We start from the raw sequence: 21,947 nt of genomic DNA on the forward strand, positions 1-21,947 counted from the left end.
GCTTACTCCTAACCCTGGATCATTTATGAATACATTAAAAAACATGGGTCTCAATATCAACCCTTGGGGACTCCGCTTTCTATATTCCTTCATTGAGAGAACTATCCATTTATTCCTTTGTTTTGCATCCTGTTAAGTAACCAGTTTCTGATCCATTAAAGGACCTTTCCCTTTATCCTATGACTGTTAAGCTTACTCAAGAGTCTTTGGTGAGGTACTTTTTTCAAAGCTCTTTGAAAGTCCAAGTACACTGTGCCAACAAGTTCACCTCTATCTATATGGTTGTTAACACTTTCAAAGAACTAAAGTACCTTAGTCATACAGGACTTACCCTTGAAGAAGCAATGCTGGTTCTGCTTTAGCAAGGCTTGTTCTTCTATATGCTTCATTATTTTATCTTTAACAACACTTTCCACCAGTTTTCCAGACATTAAGTTAACTAGGCTGTAATTTCTATAATCCCTCCTAGATTTCTTTTTAAAAATTGGTGTTACTTTGGTCACTTTATAGTCTTCATATATGAAGCCTGCTCTTAGGGGCAAGTTACATACTTTTGCTAGAGGAGCCTCAATTTCACATTTGAATTTGTTGAGAAATTTCAGGTGAATATAATTCAGACCTGGCGATTTGCCGATTTTTATTTTGCCTTTTAGGCCTAGAATTTCCTCTCGTCACCACCATTTGCCTCAGAATTCTAAGGCAGAAGAGGCTGTGAATCCAAGTTTGATGGCCTTCATCTTATATGATACATGTAGGAACAATGCCACACAAATTGTTAACCCGAGCCGTATATGCCTCATTCCTCCAGAGAATCCTGGGAACTGTAATTTGTGAAGGCTTCTGTAAATTGTAGCATTGCGAGGGATTATATGGTGGAAGCAATGTACTTTAAATGTATGGTGTGTCTGGAACCATAACTTGTTTTTAATGTTAATTAGATACAAAATTGTGTAAATAGTATCAGTTGTAAATGCACTTTAACTGTTCTAGGATGAGCATTTGTATACAATATAAATATGAGAAAATTAGCAATACATGTGTGGCATTTACCAATCTGATTAGGAAAAAAGTATCCTACTTTACTCTGGGGGCACTACAAATTTTACTGGTTGCTTAAGATTTAACAATAAGCACAGGCCCTCAATATCTCCTAGTACACAGTGCCACCTACAGAGAGTATGGTGGATTAAAAAGTGTGTGTTCCAAAATCCACACATCACTTTTATTCTCACAGGAGAATTAAATTATTTCCTCACCCCACCCCAGTATGAGTACAATGCGTGTACCACATTTTAGTCAATTCAATAAGATATGTGTGCATTGTTATCAATTTACTAGGATGAGTGAAATGACAATCATGCATACAAAATTGTTGCCTTATTACTGTAGGCTTAAAATTAATTTTAAATCTCATATGTAATCATCAAAAAAGAAGCTGCTGGCCATAGATCTGAATTCGTAGAAAACATTTTTATACAGGTTGTTGATTTGGTATTACTTGTGTTGTCATTGGAAATATTGAAGCAAAAAGCCTTAGTTTAAAATCCAGAAGGGGATGACTTCAAGGAACCATAAAACTCAACCAAAATAATTGCTTCTAACAACCATGATGGCAATCTAACGTTGAGGAGTGTAGATTTAAAATGAATAGGACATTACTAGAGTAAGTGATTTCCTAAAAACATGAAAGTGGAACGGTACTATTTTGGGGGTAACTAGATAATTACTGCAATGAGTGGCATTTTAATCTTATTGCAGAGCAGCTTGCATGTATTTACACATTTAACTTAGTTTAAATGGGTGATGCTGTGGCAGCTCTGATTATATGATAACACTCCCACTCACACAAAAAACCCCTATTGCTTCTAGTTTTACTCTGGTTGCGCTATAGAAAGACAGTGTGGGTGTTTCCTTTGAATGCCTGTATTCTAATTTAGTACTGCTGACATCTAAAAAAGGAAGAAATTGAATACAAAACTATTTAAAAACACACAGTGCTAATTTTGCCTCCTTAGGGACGCAGCAAGAAAGGAAAGTGGGGCAACCCACTCCAAATATGATGATAAAAAACCAAGCTGATTTGTTTTCCTTTTACTAAACCTGTCTGTAGCAATAAATTGGATACAGGCAAGGAAAAAAAAATATGTCTGCAAGTTCCTAACCTTAACCAACGACTTTTATGAGCATTCTTATTTGTATGTTGAGCCTTCTGGTTTCTGGAGACACTTTGAAGATGATGTGTTTATTACAGTTTCCCTTTTCACCTTTACAAGTTCACTGAGGTTCATTGTCCATTGCAAAGCAGTATCCCAACAAGAAAATATGTATGGGAAAAATACATATTTGCATGTATAAGGAAATTAATGAAACAACCCTCATCATCTCTAACCAAACTATTTGTGTGTTGGGCACAATCCAGCACAAAATAAATACTTAACCCTGTCCAAATCTGTCATACCAATTAGTAAGGCTTGCTAAGTTTAGTGGAGTTTGTTCATAAGTATTGTATGTAGGATTATAGACATAGGGTAAAATCTGTGTTCATATGCCGGTGGAACAGACATAGTTGGTGGATTGGATGCCCCTCCCCTGCTTGCAGTCCCCTGGGCACCCATAAAATCTTCTCTGGAAGATTGGGGGTGGGGGCTACTAAATATTGCTGTTGCAAACCTCTGCTCCATTCATTTCAAATTATTTATATCCTTATTAACTTCTGTTTCCATTCTGCCACTGAAATATATGAAGGCTATCCATCATGAATGCTTAATTCTTTGGGCAATGGTTCAGAGACATAATATTTGTGACTCCCAATGCTGAAAAGGCAAACTTTCGTCAGTTTAAAAGAGGCTTGTTTTTTTTTCAGCTTCAAAGAGAGATCCATATATACTATCTAATCTGGATTGTAGCATTGGTCTGGAAAAATTGCTCTTTGACGTTTTATATCAAAGCGCAGAAATTTGTTTTTCGCCGGCAGAAGTTTTACTGCTAAATTCCCATTACACGATGAAAACATTTCAAGAGCTATTCTTCTTCTCCCACCCCAGAATGTATCTTGTTAAATAGCAAAATGTTAAGCATACTTTTTGTTGGATTGTTCAATTTGGTTTACTGGTAACAGGTTATGTTTTCAAAAATGAAGAAATGTTCATTGTAGTGTGACATTCTTGGTGAATTGTCATATCAAAGTAGCATTTTAAAACAGGGGTAGCCAACATGTTCTTTGGATGTTGGACTATAATTCCCATCATTATTGATCTTGGCTATGCTCTCTGGAGCCGATGAGAGTTGGAGCCCAACAACATACAAAAGGAAGCTCTTCTGTTTTAAAACTTTGGTAGAGGAGATAGTATTTAGCACACATGCAATCATATTTTGCAAAAAGGTTTTTGGGAAGACTGAAAACTAATACTGGGAGAAACATTTATTGAAACGAATAACAAACTTGTACACAGTGTGAACTAGCAAAAAATAAATTAGACAAAGCATTCTCAACAGTAAAAGAGAGCAAATTAATTTAAAAAAAACATTTTGTGTGGGCCATGCACATTTCTTAGAAGAGACACTATAATCAATGGAACTTACTTCCAACTATATATTATCACTCTTATCCTACACAATTATGTGGGGTTAGTGGCTTAAATGTTTGTTTACAGTAGGTATGATCCAGCCAAAGTTAAGCATTTTTAAATCCCACTTGTTTCAGTGGGAGAGATTTGTGCTTAATGCTGCCTTTAAAATAAGGTAACTTTGAGTCGCACGTGCTTAGCTAACTGTATTGTTCCCTTGTAATTATACATAATGCTTCAGTAAACTTGATTGGTAATCTAGAACTTCTCCATTGTAAAGAGTTAGCATGCGGTGATCTTAGATTTCCTTTCACTTGCTTCAGTTAAGTAACAGGAAAAAGATAAGCACGGTTTGTGAATTAGTGAGAACACCATTTTCTTCACACAGTCAGGATGTGAAGAAGATGTATTTATGAATCAATGCTCTGGCTTGGCTCTAACATAAAAACCCTTGTTGAGAATGATCCAGGTGCTCCTTTACCATTTCCCTTTCATACTCTCATTGCGCAGCAGGTTTTGGCAAAGAAATCCTGGTTTCTCAAACCACAGTTTCCCAGGCGATCCAAACCGAGGACCCGGCTACACAGCTGCAATGATAACGTTACAAATGTGTTATAAAAATGTGACACCAGATGACCCTGTGGAGCTCAATGGCAAATTGCATATATATTTTATAGTGGGGCTTTTTGTAGCATTTTCATAGCGTTTTTTTTATATCTGTGTAGATCCAGCCTGAGAAACTGTGGTTTAAGGGCTACCTCCAAATAAGAATACGAAACCAGCAACAATTCGAAATTGATTGGTGCTTTGGTAGTTTAGTGATCTTGTTTAATCTGCAGCTAAGTGGTTTTTTTAATTCTCCGTAGACACCCCTTTATGTGGTAAATCATGGTGAAACAGGACCTATTCGATGCAACAGGTGCAAGGCTTATATGTGCCCCTTCATGCAGTTCATTGAGGGTGGAAGACGATATCAGTGTGGATTTTGTAACTGTGTGAACGATGGTAAGTAGTACTTATTTATTTTGAAATAATGGAAGCCATTTTCTAAGCAAATGTGAAACTACTTTGGTCTTTATTTTTATTTTTTAAAGTAAGTTTTTGAAGACTTTGTTTCATTTTCAGGCCAATCTGCATTGACTTGAAAGTCACATTAATTTAGATACCTAAGAAAGTAAGTGAGCCCAAGGTTGCATTCCAAAGTAAGGATCTGAATCTTGCTAAAACTACATGATGGATTTTTTAAAAAAATATATACTAAATGCTTAACTTCGTGTGAACCTGAATTGCTGAATGACTCGTACATCAGAATTTTTATATGTGGTCTTCATGCTCTTTTAGACCTAATTTTGCTATGGACTTTCCTTGTGTCATCCTGGATATCAGAATGGAATTACTTAACCATTTGATCCAGGAAAATAGTTGCGTGTTGAGTCCCACAATGCCACCCCCAAAAAATTCACACTTCACACATCAATTTTTGTTTAAGGTTTTTGGCATAATTTTGGCCACAAATTTATTCAAAGTACAAAAAAAAATTGAGTGGTTGCTTAGGCATTGGTTATGACTATCTGTCCTTGCCCTCAAGGACAGAGCTGGCCTTCTGGACACCAACGGAAGCCAGCGTGGGAAACAAGTATTGGGTGAGAAAATGAAGCTGGGAAACAGTCCCTCACTTCTCACCCTCATGTTCCTGTGGGGCTTGCACGGCCCAAGTCCGACTCCAGGGACAAGGACGAAAAGAATGGCAAGCCCCTGGATTCTTTTAACAGAATTCCCTTTCTGCATCATTTGGAGGGATAGGCACTTACCCCTCCAAGCACCAATTTAACCAATGCCTAACCGCCAACCTTACAAGTTGTGACGATTTGCTACGTAGTAGGCAAAAACCAAATGGCACCAGCCAATCAGCCAGATGGCAAAATTCCTACCAGGCCCCCGCTCCAAGGCGGACGACCCCATGACAGGCATAGCAAGGTCAAGCAATCAAGAAAAACCACCCTATAAAAGGAAGGGAGGGAGGGTGATCCGGTGCAAAACGGCCAAGAGGACGTCCAATGTCTGGCCCCTGTATTTAAAGACTCTGATCCCTCCTCCAAATTGGCAACAATCAAAACTCCCCGGCAACCCAATTTTAACCACTTAAAGGCTTGGGTTCCTTACCAAATTTGCCCAGTAACGGCAGGGTGGCTTGTTCCCCCAACCGCAACCCATGCTCTGAGAATGTGAACACACTATGTCGCTGGGAAGAGCACAAAACAAAGCTCTTGTTTTCTCTAGCCTGAAAGCTGCGAAGAGTTAGAAATTCTTGCATTAAGAAAATGCTCCTTCCAGGATGCAATCATCTGGAATGGGAAAGGCATAGGCATTTTGGCATGCAGAATAAACTTTAAGAGCAAAACCTGTGTTGAGCTTTTCACTGGCTTTCCCTAGGGAATGCATATGTATGCACTCAACAAGGATGATCAAACTATTATGAGAAAATGTACCTGAATCCTTTGTTCTGAAAAGTTCTGTAAAATAATATGGCTGCTGTAATGATTTACGTCTTGTCTGCAATTTCATTAGATTGAATAGGCATGCAGAGGAGGTTATGCCATTATATGAGATTATTTTCTGAGCAGGCTGAAAATGTGTTTCAAAGGGGGAAACATATTTTAACTGCCCAGAAAAGAGCAAATGTTTAGGTTGTTGCCTCCCTTTATGACAGAGGATTTTAATGGTTAAATCATCCATTAATTTTCCCGTGATGGGAGTTGCTTTGAACACAAGATGCCATGCCATATTTGTCCAAGTGCAGTTGCATGTGACTCATAAGTACGAGTTCCTGAGCTTTTGGCTGGTTCCCAAGACTTTGCCAGAATGAGTCTTTCGAGACGTTTGTATCTAGTTGGATTTCCTCAGCTGGATCAAAGTGGCAGCAGAGAGCTTTCCCTAATACAGTAATCTTTTCAACTCTGAAACATGAACCTCGAAAGACTTATGCCAACTCTTGTTTGTCTCAGACCTTAATCTGCAGAATGAAATAGAGAGAGGGGGCCGTCGGCATCATGGGCTGTTAACTCAGCATGAAGTTCTCACAAATGCCTACTATTTGCATAGCAATAAGCTACCAAATTATTATTTCAACTGATATTGCAGTAAAAATAGAATCATTTGCACTTTTGCAGGGCCTTTTCATCTGTATCCTTTCATGCACTGTAATTAAAGCTTCAAGTACTCATCATAAGCAGAGGGATTAAGAGAAAATTGTCCAGTCTTGCTGAATAGGTGACTGGCAACAGTGAGACACTAGTGAGTTGTTTTGCATCGGGGACTCTGAGCGAAAATTGTAATGCAAACTTTTGTTTCAACGTTGGAGAAGGAAGGGCCCTGGGAGTCTTAAAAGAGCCACCAAATAAGACTCATGTTTATCCTATTTATACCTGCCCTGAGATTGCAGAAGTATGAAAAAAGACACCGAGCTTTGTCCCTGGCTTGCGGAGCAAGGGCCCCAGGGTGTGTGTTTTATTGTTGCAATCTATTCTAAACTGCCTTGGAGAACATTCACTTGAAAGGGGGTGCATAAACATTTGAAGTAAATAAGCAACCGAGCACCCTAACAGCTGAGCAAGGGCTTATCCACAGTCACCCAAAATGTTTCCAGCTTATTTTTAAGAATTTTGTCATTTTCTTGTTCAGTAGTACTAAGTCTTCCCTGAACTATCATGATATTCATAATAGGCAGCGGAGTGGAGAAGGAGGTTGAACCTAGTGCTATTTGCCATTCCTTGCCACCCACTTTTATAAACTTAAACAAGATAAGTGCTTTGTTGAAAAGTATGAATTAGCAAATTTCTAGCTCATATTGCATTTGAAGCTGCCTTATATGGGGCCAGATTATGAATTCACATGGTAGTTTATTCTACTTTCATGATGTTACCCTACCTCTTAATTTCCACAATATATTTGAGCTTTCCCATGATGTAAAAGCCACTTCCAGAACTATAGTGAACCAGAGCCATCTGTGTGTTTAGCAAAAGGGGAGAAATCAGCTTCCTGATTTTGTTTTTCTTTAGTTCCTCCATTCTATTTTCAACATCTGGATCACATTGGCAGAAGAATAGACCACTACGAAAGGCCAGAGCTATCTCTAGGATCATATGAATACATTGCTACTTTGGATTATTGCAAGGTAAGTCTGTTCAGCCTGGAAAACAGTTTGTAAACTTTGTGCTAAATCAAGGAGAACCCATTACATTTGTAAAACACACACACACACACAAAATGAAAGAAAGAAATGAAAGAGGAAGCGAGAGACTCACTTGCATGGATTAGAGGGAGGAAAGAGCTCTGCAGATACTTATTAACTATTTGTTGAGGAATTAGGTCCCTTTGATCAGTGAGGCTTACTACTAGGTAAGTGTCCTTAGGGCTGCAGCCTTAATGTATACCCTCCAACATTTATCCGAGAAAATAGGGAGGTCCTAAGGACAACTGGGACATTCCAGGTTCAGATAAGAAACCAGGACTGCTTCTGTAAATCTGGGACTGTCCCTGGGAAATAGGAAAACTTTGAGGGTCTGTTACTGATTTAAGCGTAGTCTCTAGTTTTAGTCTGCACCAAAGTCAAGGTGATTATGTTGTTGTTTAGTCGTTTAGTCGTGTCCGACTCTTTGTGACCCCATGGACCAGAGCACACCAGGCACTCCTATCTTCCACTGCCTCCCGCAGTGATTATACCCAGTTCTAAATGCATTAGGTGAAATCCAAATAAAGTTAAATGTCACATAAGTTCACATTGATTTTAATGTGGGTATTCATAGGCATCTGCTTGGCTATTGTGAGAATAGAATGCTGGACTAGATGAGCCTCTGACCTGATTTAAGTGGGACATAGAGTTGTTTACTGTTGCAAAAACTGTTATGTGTGCACAGTGCATACTCTGTAAGAGCATTTCCATTAATTTCAGTAAAGGCACTCTGTCCATACCCTTTCCTTTTGCGATTACAGAATGTGTCCCTAGGTTAAACTGACTGGACATCTTGTACATTTCAAGGCAACTATTTGTACACGTACAAAATTGCACAGACCTCTCAGTCAGGTTGCATGGGGTTAAGCTATTTTCATTTTACACAAGGTTTTAATTTAACTGTTGACAGTCCCTTTTTACTGTTGACGCTCCACATTGTAAAGTCTCTCACTAGAATGGTACATTCATGATTTGGGGAGAGTGTATCGAATACACCAAAAGCATAATGATATATTTCCCTCCTACATTGAAGGAAAACCACAATTTTTCTTTGCCTTATTGAATAACAGTGAGGATGAACAGCTAGAAAAACATTAACAAATAACAGCTGTTGAGTAGTGTTGCAATTCTTTGGAATGGATTTAGTAAATGCAAAATTTTTGCTTTTTCAATAAATGTCTCACAAGAGTGCCAACTTAGCCCTGCGACCAGGGGTGCCTAGAGCTGTGGGTGCCATGCAGTGTGAATGGCCCTGGCACCGAAATTTCTGGGTGCCTGGCCCCTTCATGGGGATTTTTGTGGGTGCTTGGGCACCCTGGGAGTTGCCACCTGTGATGTGTCATGAATCTCTCCAAGGTCTTTTCAAAAAGTGCTATAGAATTTACATAAGTTATGAGAATGTTTGTCAGCCTGCTGCAAATGCAGAAACTGCAACAGCTTTTGAAAACTTCATATCTCCACTTACATTGCTGTAGCTCACATATTTTACTGCCGGGTGTTGCTTTGGAGTCACTTGGAAATGAATGAAAGGAAAATAAGGGTTGTTATGGCTAGCCTTTAAGTATGCTGACAAAAATCCTGCACTCGTTATCACCTTTGTTGCTGATATGTACTTCCATCTTACCATATCCATGATTAACCTGTGAATGTTTCGATGAACTTTAACAAGTAAATTATAGGCCAGGAAGTGACTTTCACAAAACACTTAACACGTGCAAGTGCTCAGGCTGATTGTTTGATAATGGAAATGTTAGGGGAGCCTCTTGTGTGTACATTCTGAAACCAGGAGTCTGCAGTGCTGGGGTTGGTGTGGAAAGTATGTTGCTTATCATCTTTACGTTCTTGGAGCAAAGGTGAGACTGCAACTGATTGCAATGGATACCTGATATCTCAGTTGACTCTCATAAATTGCTTTGGCTTTCTTTAAAAGAGCTCTGAGAAACATTTGTGTCTGTTTCTTTGAGTATTTGCTTATACTTTAAATTTCTAAAGTAATTAGTCTTCCAAAAATTGCTGAGCGTTGAGTATCAATAGTGGAGGTATCAATGTATTTGATTCAAATTTGGTGTGTGTGTGTGTGTGTTATATGACGCTTCACAAGAGAAGCAGCAGCATGCAGAAATCTGTAGGTTTCTGCAGTATTTGTGCCTCTTGGTTACATATATGACACTTATTAAAGGATAAAAACTACCTATTGAGAACCAGCCACAAGTTGCATTAACTGGGTGCATGCATTTTAATGTGCCTCATTTTGACATTACAAATAACAGGCAGATCCAGAACCATAGTGCACGGGGACTTAGCCCTTTTTCTTTTTGCCATGGTCCCAGTGAGCGTCTTCCCCACATTCACCAGCACTCTGAAGCTGCTTTTTCATCTGGGAAGCTGTCTCTTAGGATGAAATTCTGTGTGTGTGTGTGTGTGTGTGTGTGAGAGAGAGAGAGAGAGAGAGAGAGAGAGAGAGAGATTTCAGTGTCACCACAGGGCATGGGGGCCACCTATGTGTGCCGATCCCAGTGTCTCTTTCTCTCTGCCAACTTTGGGTTTTTTTTAAAAAAAATAAAAACAAGATACATGTGATGCATGCTTTTAACCTATTGTCTACTTGGGATTGTTCATCAATAAATGCTGAAAATCTGAACTTTGTTTTCTGATTGCTACAGTCATCTGAAGGTATATATTTTTGAAGCTTTTAAACTGGATAAATAAAAGCTTCATACAGAATGAATGAATGAATGAATGAATGATTAGAACGATGAAAAATAAAAATGGGGAAGCTACTTGTTAAACACCTAGGTATAAATATTGTGTGAGGGGAAAAATATTTGTCCAATTCTTAACAGTTTTACTGAAACTCAACTTTCGTCAGTAAAAAAAATTATCCTAAGGCAGTGACTGACCCGTGCAAATAAATAAGCAAAATGATTGCCCAACAATTATTAGGGTAGTCTGTGGAAATATCTGGGTGGATTATGAATATTTGGTAGGTATTTTATTTTTCCTGATTTTTGTGGCTGATTTTTTTTTCTTTTTTGTAGAACAACAAGCCTCCACAGCCGCCAGCCTATATCTTCATGATTGATGTTTCCTACAATAACATAAAGAGCGGCCTTGTTAAACTTATCTGTGAGGAACTGAAGACTGTATTGGATAGACTTCCAAGGTAAAGACAACAGTAAACTTCTAGTACATTTAGCATCCTTGGTGAAGATGTAGTAACTGCCAGGTAAAAATTCTTTAGTGTTTGCATAGTGTTTCCATGCTCTTTTTTCCCTTCTGGATATCACTTTCTTGGGGTTCCCAGTTTTGTTGGTTTGAAAGATTCTACTCCTCATCAAGCACTGCAGCCATGACATGAATGGCACGGAATGTCTTGGTTTGCTCCCTCCTCCTCCATGTTGTGACTGCAGAATCCATATGTACTCCGTCTGCTGGTTTTGCTGTGCTGTAGGAAGGTCAAACTCCTTCAGTTCTGTTCAGCTTGTTCAAATAATTAATGCCTTCCTGTGTCCCTCAAGAAGGCAAGCATTCCAATACTGTTTGAGATGCATGCTCTCTAGCATGTTTCGACAATGGCACACGAGACAAGGGAGCCACAGTTAACCAGTGCATATTGGTCTACACTTCTCCCTTGTTGCGAGTGGGAAAACAAGCCAACTTTAAACCATGGCTTCAAATGTTGGCTTGATTTGAAGCCACTAACCCTGGTTTCTGGGTTTCCTATGATTACATGTTGAATCTTTTGCCACTTGCGTGTATTATTGGCTTACAGAACTAAACCAGGGTTTTTGGCTCCGTGTTGGGTGCAAATGCTAGTGTTTAATTTGTATACATTGGGCTACAGTCATACCTCGGGTTACGAATGCTGTGGGTTGCATGTTTTCGGGTTGCGGACCGCACTGAACCCGGAAGTACCAGAATGGGTTACTTCCGGGTTTCGGCACTCGTGCATGTGCAGAAACACAAAATGATGTCACGTGCATGCGCAGAAGTGCCGAATTGTGTCACATGCATGCGCAGACGCAGCACTGTGTGTTGCAAACGTGCCTCCCACATGGCTCACGTTCGCAACCCGAGGTACTTACATACTGGACAGGAACTGGTACAGAGCTGTGGTGGTGGTTGGCAGAAGTGAGATTTGCTTTTCACTCCCTTTACTCATCTGATTATTCTGGACGTATTTCCTCTTTCTCTTCACTCCTGCCCCGTAAGCTTCAAACGGGAATTTAGCTTAAAATAAAATACTAACACTTCAGGCTCCTGGTAGTGTTCGTTCATCTGTTTAAATGTTTATCTGGCTTTCCCCAACCCCCTAATTTGAAATACAGTAGTACTTCAGAGGGCAGAGAGGGGCAGGGGTGCCACACAACATTTTCCTGCTTGAGGCAAAGTGGGATGTGCCACCCCACTCTCCTGCTCTGCTGTGCCATCTTTGCCTCAGCTCTGCCCACCTATGCCAGCAGCAGCACCACGCCACCTCAGCTACTGACAGAGAGGTCGAGCCGCCATCAGCGCTGATTTCTGGTGAGACCTTGCCAAAATCTCGCAACATCTCTCTCGGAGGGTTAGTGGCATCACAGGAAATTGGCACCAGTTCCAGTGGTGGAGGTGATGGAGCATGCATTGTGGCACAGCCTTGGGGGCTTCCGCTGCCTGAGGTAGCTGCTTCATTCTGCCTCATGGAGAAAGGAGGCAGAAAGGACTGACTTTATGACTGTCACAAGGACAGCTCAGCAACACTCTTCACATCTGGGTTTTGCTGAAGCCATGGGGGGGGGGGACAGCTGCCCTTGTGCTGTTTTCTCAAAGAAATGTGGCCAAAAAAAGTGAGAGTACAAATTCATAGTGGGCTCACTAGTAACACTAAGGCTGCATGCACACCATACATTTAAGGCACAGTTCTTCCCCCAAATAATCCTAGGAACTGTTGTTTACCCCTCACAGAGCTACAGTTCCCTGCACCCTTAAACTACAGTTCCCAAGATATGTGTGTACATATCCTATTGATGCTCAGATATGGCCTTTCATTCACTTTGTCTCAGGCTAAAATCTAGGTTTTTCATAAAGATTGTTTCTTGTTGTACAGTTTAGACACTAATTAATAAAGCTCTCTTTTTCCCCTCCTCCATGCAAAATAATGCTTTTGAAATTTAACCTGCAACTGTGTTTTCTAAAACCATTTCTCTTCCAGGGAGGAGCAAGAGGAGGCTTCAACTATTCGGGTTGGATTTGTCACCTACAACAAAGTCCTCCATTTCTTCAATGTAAAACGCAATCTTGGCCAGCCTCAGATGATGGTGGTCACTGATGTCAGTGAAGTGTTTGTCCCTTTACTGGATGGTTTCCTCGTCAACTTTCAGGAGTCAAAAGCTGTCATAAACAAGTAAACATACAAATTATGCTTTTTATGCTCAGGTGTGAATATCTTCAATAGCAATTACCTTGGGTGATTTCATCAATTTGCAACCTACAAAAATTTGACAATCACATATTTAAAGACCATGGTAATGACCTAGAGAGATATGCATGTAAAACTTGATTGTATGTGTGCTTCCATAGGTGCATAATGTCCGTAGACCAACCTTCCCTAATCATGAGTCCCTCAATGTTGTTGGACTACAACTCCCATCACCCCTGACCTGATGTCTGGAGCTGATGGGGGTTATTACAACAATACGAAAGCCAATACAAGTAAAGACAAGAACTTTACACAGTAGGCCCACAACTTATGTGGGGGTTACCTTCCAGGCACTGTGCCTAAAGCCAAAATGGCATTTATTCACAACACACTGGATGCAATAGCGGGTGGGGTTGCCAAACTTAAATGCACTTAAATGCACTTAAGTCGCCAGCTTTCTGTATGCGAATAAATAATATGACTAAGATTGCACTGCTAAAAATACACTATTTATAGAGTGCATACACAAGAGTCGTAATTTATTTTTGTATATCGGTGCAGTCAAATGAAATTTGCCTTACAGCATTACAAATTTGTCTTTTGATTGAGGAATTAATGTTTTTGTGCAGTATGGCTTGTAATTTACTTGAAAAGTATTTTGTAGCTTTTAAAATCTTTTCACTGCATACAAAACTTCTAAATAAATTAGAAAGCAGTTTCTTCTGCAAAACAGGGAACTGTGCATAGTCTTGTAGAGGCTAATGTACCAGCAACATTTCTTTCTTTTTTAAATCTTTCAGCAAAGGGGCCTGGTGTCTATATGATTTATTTTCTTTGAAGGATTATCCTGTCCATTCCAACCTGTTGAAACACTGATCTTTCCCCCCTGTCATAGCTTGCTGGACCAGATTCCAGAGATGTTTACAGACACTAATGAGAGTGAGACTGTCTTTGCTCCTGTTATCCAGGCTGGCATGGAAGCGCTAAAGGTAGAATGTTCTTTTCTGTGCAACAAAGTCTTTATTAGGACTGACTTTATAAGCCACGAAAGCTCTTCTGGAGGAAGGCTAGCCTTTCCCACAGGTCACAGCAGGAAGCAAAAGGAAGCACCAACCATAGTACTTTGTAATATAACTCAGAATTCAGGCATACTGCACACAGGTGCAAAACAATAAATCCTTCAAATTATACAGATTATAAATTGAAGTCATCTACTTCATAGCACACACACAACACTGGGAACCAGCTGTCAATCTTAACTTTCCAGTGTATGCAAAACAGATATGGACAATACTCTGTTGTTGTTGTTTTAAGTCATATTTGTTAAATATATAAAACAGTACATGATTCCCCTGCCCATTTACACAGGCCCTGTATACCTGAAGGAGTGTCTCCACTCCCATCGTTCAGCCCAGACACTGAGATCCAGCTCTGAGGGCCTTCTGGTGGTTCCCTCACTGTGAGAAGTGAGGGTACAGGGAACCAGGCAGAGGGCCTTCTCGGTAGTTGCACCCGCCCTGTGGAACACCCTCCCATCAGATGTCAAGGAGATAAAAACTACACAATTTTCAGAAGTCATCTGAAGGCAGCCCTGTAAAGGGAATTTTTAAATGTTTCACTGTGGTTTTATGATTTGTTGGAAGGTTCCCCAAGTGGCTGAGGTTATATTGTGTCCACTGCGGTGCTAGTCTAGAGTCCAAAACATAGAAAGAATCAGTGTTCGAATTACAGTGGTAGGAGAGGAAAGGAAGTGAGGTGGCACATATCACAGAATTTAGCTTTTCTTCACACAGGAGTCAATCTGGAAGGGCTGTAGCTCAGTGGCCGAAAGGCTTTGGGAACGGCTCCAGGTTCAGTCCTTGATATCACCCACTAAGACTGGGAATGACGCTTGTCTCAAACCCTCAATAGCCACTGCCACGCAGTGTGTATTACAAACTTGGTGGCACATTTGGACATCTAAGAAGCCACATGCCAAACACCAGGCAAAGTTCCTACTACAACCCCGCCTCCAAAAACAAGCAGTCCCCACACCAAATCACCCTATTAAAAAAGTGAGAAATATTCAGTCTTTAAAAAGAGGCCTTGGTAGGTGTTGTGGGCTATTGTGGTACCCATGAGAACCACATTGGGGAGCCCAGTAAAGTTTGATGGATCAGTGGTCTGACTCAGTATTGGTTATAGGTTTGGTTCTTACCACAGTATTAAACATAATTACAGGTAGGTAGCCATGTTGGTCTGCCGTAGTCGAAACAAACAAACAAATTCCTTCCAGTAGCACCTTAGAGACCAAGTAAGTTGGTTATTGGTATGAGCTTTCGTGTGCATGGAGCTTTCGTGGAATTTTTTTATTTATTTTTTTTAAAAAATTGTGTGGCTTATTTGCTGAGTTGTCATGATGTAATCCTGTTTTGATGCCAGGCATTAACAATTTTGGTGTCATTCTCAGAGAAAAGCAATATAGCTGGTGCCTTGGCTTTTTTTTGTATTAAATATCGGCAAGTTTCGGGAGAGGGTAAGAAAGCTGAAGCACATTTCAGTTTTCAGGAAAATGTATTTATTTTTTATAAATTTATATAAATGCCAAATGGCATCTGTCATGAATGAAAGAAATAAACAAATGTGCTGGAAGCAGACACACAGGGAAATTAAAACCAAAACCCATAAAATGAATACATGACAACTTCAAAGGGGGCAATGTGAGTCCATCTGGAATATTTTTTGTGTATATTTACCATGAAAGTGATCTCGGTGGCCATGCAGACTTCTCGTCTCTGCATTTATTTTCCTTTGTTTCTTTTCCGCATGATGCCAACTGTGAGCAAATACAGTCAAACATCTTATGCTACAGCATAAATCAAATCTTCTCAGTATTTTCCCTTTCTTTCACCATCTTCCTGGGAAAAGGAAATTGGTGATCGGGTAAAATGGGTGCTATTTGAAAACTTTAAATACACATTTATATTGGGGAATTTTTGGGGGGGAAATGTACTAAACCTTGGGTAGGTCACTAGGGGCACATAAGCAAACTGCTAAGGCTCCAGTGTGTGGGCTGTACATTAAACTCACTCCTTGTGTGAATTGATGGTCAAGACCAGTATGAGAGCCAGTGTGGTGCAGTGGTTACTGTCGGACTAGGACCCGGACAACCAGGGTTCTAATCCCTACTTGGCCATGAAGCTCACTGGTTGACATTGGACCAGTCTCTGCCTCTCAGTCTAGCATAAGAACATAAGAATAGCCTGCTGGATTAGGCCAATGGCCCATCTAGTCCAGCTTTCTGTTTTCACAGTGGCCAGTCAGATGCCTCTGGGAAATCAGTGAACAGGGTTGTTGTGGAGATGAAATGAGGTGGAGGAGAACCACGTACACTCCCTTGGAGAAATAGGTGGGATATAAAGGCTACAAATAACACATATTCCATTTCTGGATCCTAAACTGCCCTCATGCATACTCCCCACCCTCACCCCCTGTAACGACTATGTTCTGTTTCTGGGTGCTACCAGAGGTGTGTTTATTCTGGGACTGATGATGTCGGTGCATGATGCCATCAAAATACCAGCCCGCCCATCCCCCGATTTAAACCAGATTTACACTTTCCAGATTAAATGGGGAGGGGGGGGGGATGTAAATGGTATTTTGATGCCAACAGTTCTGTGTGGGTGCTGCAAAAAATAGTAACAATAAATATATGAGGAGCATGATTGCAATATCTCAGTGACCAGCTTGGAAATTCAGTCCCCATCTATAAGCCCCCTCAAGTGGTAGCTATGAGCCTTATGATCTCTGACATATAAAAGTACACTTTCCACTGTTTCTTTTCCTCCTTTCCTTGATTTATACTGGGAACACATGTGGATAACTGTTCTGAGGATTATTTGAGCAGCTAGGTCATTTTAGGCATCTCTGAAGCAATTACAAAAAAAATATGGAATTTGTCTTTTGAAGATGCTCAGAATTCTTGCTAACTGTCTCAAAGCAGTGAACAGAATTTTGGCTTCAGCTGGTTTCCCATCTCTGCTCAGCTGCAAAACTTGCCAGATGAATATTATGCCTTGTATTTGATCTACATGGGGCTGTTCTTGAAGATGATTCAGAAACCTTCAACTGGTCCAAAATGCACCCACCAGATTTCTGGTTGGAGTTTCATTTGGAGTTCAAACATCCCTTTTTTAAAAACAGCTGCAGTGGCTATTCTGTTAGACTGGGATAGTAAACATACACATACCAGAGTCTTGTTGTGGCTTAAATACTAGCAGATTTATTGCAGCATAAATAGATAGTGATTCTGGAAGTAAAGTGTCCAGAAGTCTAACTCAATTCTGCCAATTCCCCATCAGCTGAGGGATTTGATGCAAAGCCATCAATCTTTGTGTTTCATCCCAGATAAGAGGGGTCCACAGCAGATATTTTCCTACTGGAAAAGCTTCAGGTTGCCTAAAAGCAAACACTCCCTCGTGCCCAAGCTCTTTTTATTATGGGTAAAATTGGAGGACAAAGTAAAATTTGATTGTCTGTCATTGATAGGGGAGTGTTTTTGATGTACCTGTGCCTTTTGGCCAAAGTAAAAGTTGGGAAAACCTCTTCTGCTGCTATGTTTCATCTATGTTTGGTGGTAAAAAGCACAAACAGTGGCAGCTCAGCATTTGACATATTATAAGTGTTTTTGTACTGCATCTAACAGACTTTGCTGGTAACCCTTATCTAGAATGCAAACCTTCTGGTATTTGCTTTCATCCTTAAGTCATCTAAACCCTAGATTATTGCGTTTGGGGAGTGTTCCCATCACAGGTGTCTTTTGAAGCTGACTCGCTGTTTTTTTAGACTGGATCAACAGACAGCTTGAATAGCACAGTACAGCAGTCCAAGAGCATCGTACAAACACACGCCCGCCCTGGTCTAGTCCTGAAGTCACTCACATAGGAATAGCAAAGCAAAAAGCTGCATAGGCTACAGTATTGTGTACTCTGCCAAGGTAGGCATGCACCAGAGTGAAGCATCAGAGGATCCATGACCATTCCAGCCCAAGCTGTATCCTGTACTGAACCCACATCACCCTTCCCTAATTGCATTGCTAATTTGTTGGTCATGGTCTTAATATAGCAAGAATAGCATCATTCTTCCCCTTGCATTTGAGCCTCATGAGCAGGTTAGTGCTGGCACACACCTGCACTTAGAATCTGGCATATTGTTTCCATCCCCCTAAGTATAATGTGCTCGTTTTGGTTGATCCCTAAAGGTCAGTCTGAGAACTACATGTTCTGGAGTAGAGCCCAGTTTGATTACGCATTGCAAGTGGACAATTTATTGATTTTTCTAGTGCACTGAAATGTGTTTTTAATTTGTTTTGTGTCATTTAATAATTCCTGGCATACTGTTAGCATGAACTGCCCATAGCACTAGTTTTCTCATTTATATGTGTATATTAGCACTGATATATTGAGGTGTTTGTGTTAGATTATTTGTGGTTATTTAAAATTCTGAACTTCCCAGTTATTTTTTTCAAGGTGTCACCAAAAGTTCAAACTCTAAACAAACGCACTATGTAGTTTCCAAAGTTTCCAAAGTAGTTTATGCTGGCATTTGAGACTCAGCTAAAATTGTATGGAAATCTGGCTCAAATATTTATAATGCCAGCTTGAAAAAAGGTCATTTCTTGTGTCTTTGCAACAGGCAGCAGAGTGTGCTGGAAAGCTGTTTATCTTCCATTCTTCCCTGCCAACTGCAGAAGCACCAGGGAAGCTGAAAAGCAGAGATGATAGAAAATTGGTCAATACAGAAAAAGAAAAGGTATTTCAGTGTTGGTTTGTTTGTTTTTTGTATGCAACTTAGTACAGAAATATATGTTACTCTCAATGGGTAACGTGTTCCGGGAAAAGGAGATTTTCCCTTCATTCCTCAGGACTAAAATAGCATCACCCTGAATCACTACAAGGGTCATAAAAAAAGTTCCAGTTGGTGCCCGTGGGAACCTTTTTTAAAAAAATCTCTACCTGTGCTGGGGACTACACCGATTTTAGCTCTTTTTGCAGCTGGAGGTATGGAGATAACACTTTACTTATTCTTCATTTTACCATAAGAGCCCAAACTACATGCTATGCTTAATGTACAGTGTGAAGGTATGCGATCAGGATTGGAGGTTTAGTAAGCATAGCATGTAGTTTGGCTCTTATGGTAAAATGATTAATAAATAAAGTGTTATGCTTAGTAGATATTTAATACAGCAACAATCATATCTCTAAACTGAATATCGGTTTTTGTTAATCGTCTTTCCCACCCAGTAATTCTTTTGGTGATTCTTGTCATTGTTTAAGGGTGCCTTTATACTAAACATTTATTGCATAAGTTACTGCTGCCATTTTCCTTGAGTTTTTCTGTTAACTAATGCATTTAATATATTGGGTTTATTTAAACTGATTCTTTCTATTGTTAACCAGAGTGTATGTTTAAATGATTGCTACTAATGAAATAGTATATTTGTAATTAATGTAAACAACCTTGGGAAGATAATAGTCTTTGAAAATGGGTTAAAAATATGTGAGATAAAGTAAAATAAAATATGCATTTGCCCTTGAAGTTGACATGCTATGTTAACATTAGCAGCCTCATACGCAGTGCTGCTTGAGTATTCTAAGAAACAAAACAAAAAGTGCCATTTTGAAAGCTTCTTTATACATCTTGATTCAAATCTGCATCCAAACATAGACTAAAATGGGCTCCTTTGATCTCTGTAACCACCATGCAAAATTAAGTTACAATATCTTAAGAGGTATCCAAATGCATGGTGAACAAACAACTCTATGTGAAATATATCGGATATGGGTACAGTAGACCTTTTAAATGTTTTCAATGTGTTTGCTTTCCTATTTTTTCTGCTACTTCATATTGAATTATGTCAGGTTGTTCTCATGAATGGTGTTTTGTTTGTGCATTGCTCAGTACTTGCCTTTAAACTCTCCAGACACTGTTTCAACCCCAGACAAATATTTATGAGACCCTGGCCAGAGACTGTGTCGCTAGTGGCTGCTGCGTGGATCTGTTCCTTTTCCCAAACCAGTATGTTGATGTAGCCTCCATGGGCCTTGTAACAATGCACACTGGAGGAACCCTGTACAAATACAACAATTTTCAGGTAAATGTCAGAAGGTTCTCTTTCTGTCCACTTGGATGCATGGAATTTGACGTGCAAAATATGCTGCTGTTTTACCTAAAATGAAATAGTAAGGATCTAATGATGTCCTCTAATGGACTGAATGTAGATTTGGAGATAAGTCACAGCATGTCTAGAGACTAACTGTTGTATCCGGAGTTTGTGAAAAAGCATTGCTTATTTATACAATATGAACTAGAGCAGAGCTGATACTACAACTCTAATCTTAAAAGGTAAGTGCTGAGGGGAAAGTGCAAATGCATGCTAATCTTCTACTGAACTAAGTTCTCACAAACCCCTGAATCTTTTTAATGAAATATCTGCTACTCTACATCAGTGTTAAAAATAAAGCCATTGGCACAACACTGAAGCAGTGAATGTGGTTAAAAGCAAGCTCTGTCTTGATCAAGGAAAACAGTTTCTGAGAAAAGAATTTCAGATCACTAGCTTTAAAATGTATGCTTGCTCCAGTTATTAATTTAGAAAACAGGCATTTCATTTGTTAAACATCCATTATTGATTCTTGGATTCATTTGAAAGATGTGGGCTTTTGTTACTAGTATTATGTCTGAGAAGTTAACAAGCAGATTGAGCTTTTTTAAAATAAAAAGTCTGCTGGAACATTGGTGAGTCTGAGAGCCCCATGAAAGTTTTTTCACTGTACTCCTTATTAACAGGAAAGTTGAATACCACTGAATTTCTTAAGAGCCTGAAATTCTGTTCAAGTCCTGGAATAACTTTCAGCATGTTGCTGCCATCCAGTGGCAGGTCTACAATTTGCTTAAGAGATCTCTCCTTTTATGTTTTCATTTAGGTCCATTCTGACAGCCCCCAATTTCTGAACGATCTCAGGAAGAGTATAGAAAAAAGGATGGGATTTGATGCTATCATGAGGGTTCGTACTAGCACAGGTAACCACTAGAAATTACAAGTGGCGCCTGCGGTAGAAATTGCAATGTGCTCTACTCAGTTCAGTTCTCCAATCCCTTCAACAGTTAGTCAGCATTTTGTAGTCATTAAGCATACTCATTCCTCAGTCAGCTGTTTTTTTTTGGTTCCCTCTACCTTCCGCCCACTTTTTTGTACCTCGGGGTTCCCTTAAGGTTTCTGATAGGTCCTTGATGCTGGTGCTGTTGTTACTGCATAATCGACTGCCTGAACCAGAGATAGAGAGAGAAGATTTTTTTTTGGCCCAACTACTATTCAGCTTTCTTAGTTGTAATTCTCCACACTTTTAGTGGAACAGTCTTAGTGTGGCATTGGGAATCCAGAAAAAGCAGAGGAACACGGTTAGGTCATATGTAAACATATGTGAACAAGCCATGCATGCTTTCCAAATGAGAAACTGCCAGTGTCCCAGGATTTAATAAGTCTTTGAATCCCATAGTTCAGAATACATTAGCAACTGCTGGCAGCTTCCCAAATCTAGTAGTCATGGATAATCTGGACTGATGTTATGGTTGGCCCCATTCATCTCTAGCAATAGTGTGTTTCTGAAGGTCAATTAACACATTGCTTCTCGAGTTGAAAATACCATCACACGGTGATTTAATCTTTTTGTCAGATTCATTTTAAAATTTCGTATGAATGTTCTGCAGTATA

At 39.8% G+C, this 21,947-nt stretch overlaps 1 protein-coding gene across 1 annotated transcript in view; it reads left to right on the plus strand.

The window, feature by feature from the left end:
* SEC24D (SEC24 homolog D, COPII coat complex component) overlaps nt 1-21,947 on the plus strand; it is a 64,357-nt gene that overhangs the window by 25,234 nt on the left and 17,176 nt on the right. Inside the window, exons 9-16 of the mRNA XM_083756403.1 lie at nt 4,433-4,571; nt 7,625-7,740; nt 10,836-10,960; nt 12,989-13,180; nt 14,091-14,184; nt 18,869-18,985; nt 20,157-20,327; nt 21,160-21,256. Coding sequence (XP_083612529.1) covers nt 4,433-4,571; nt 7,625-7,740; nt 10,836-10,960; nt 12,989-13,180; nt 14,091-14,184; nt 18,869-18,985; nt 20,157-20,327; nt 21,160-21,256 — 1,051 coding nt within the window. The remainder of the gene's footprint in view (nt 1-4,432; nt 4,572-7,624; nt 7,741-10,835; nt 10,961-12,988; nt 13,181-14,090; nt 14,185-18,868; nt 18,986-20,156; nt 20,328-21,159; nt 21,257-21,947) is intronic.

The sequence above is a fragment of the Podarcis gaigeae genome (assembly GCF_964106915.1).
Source record: "Podarcis gaigeae genome assembly, chromosome: 9".
Taxonomy (NCBI): domain Eukaryota; kingdom Metazoa; phylum Chordata; class Lepidosauria; order Squamata; family Lacertidae; genus Podarcis; species Podarcis gaigeae.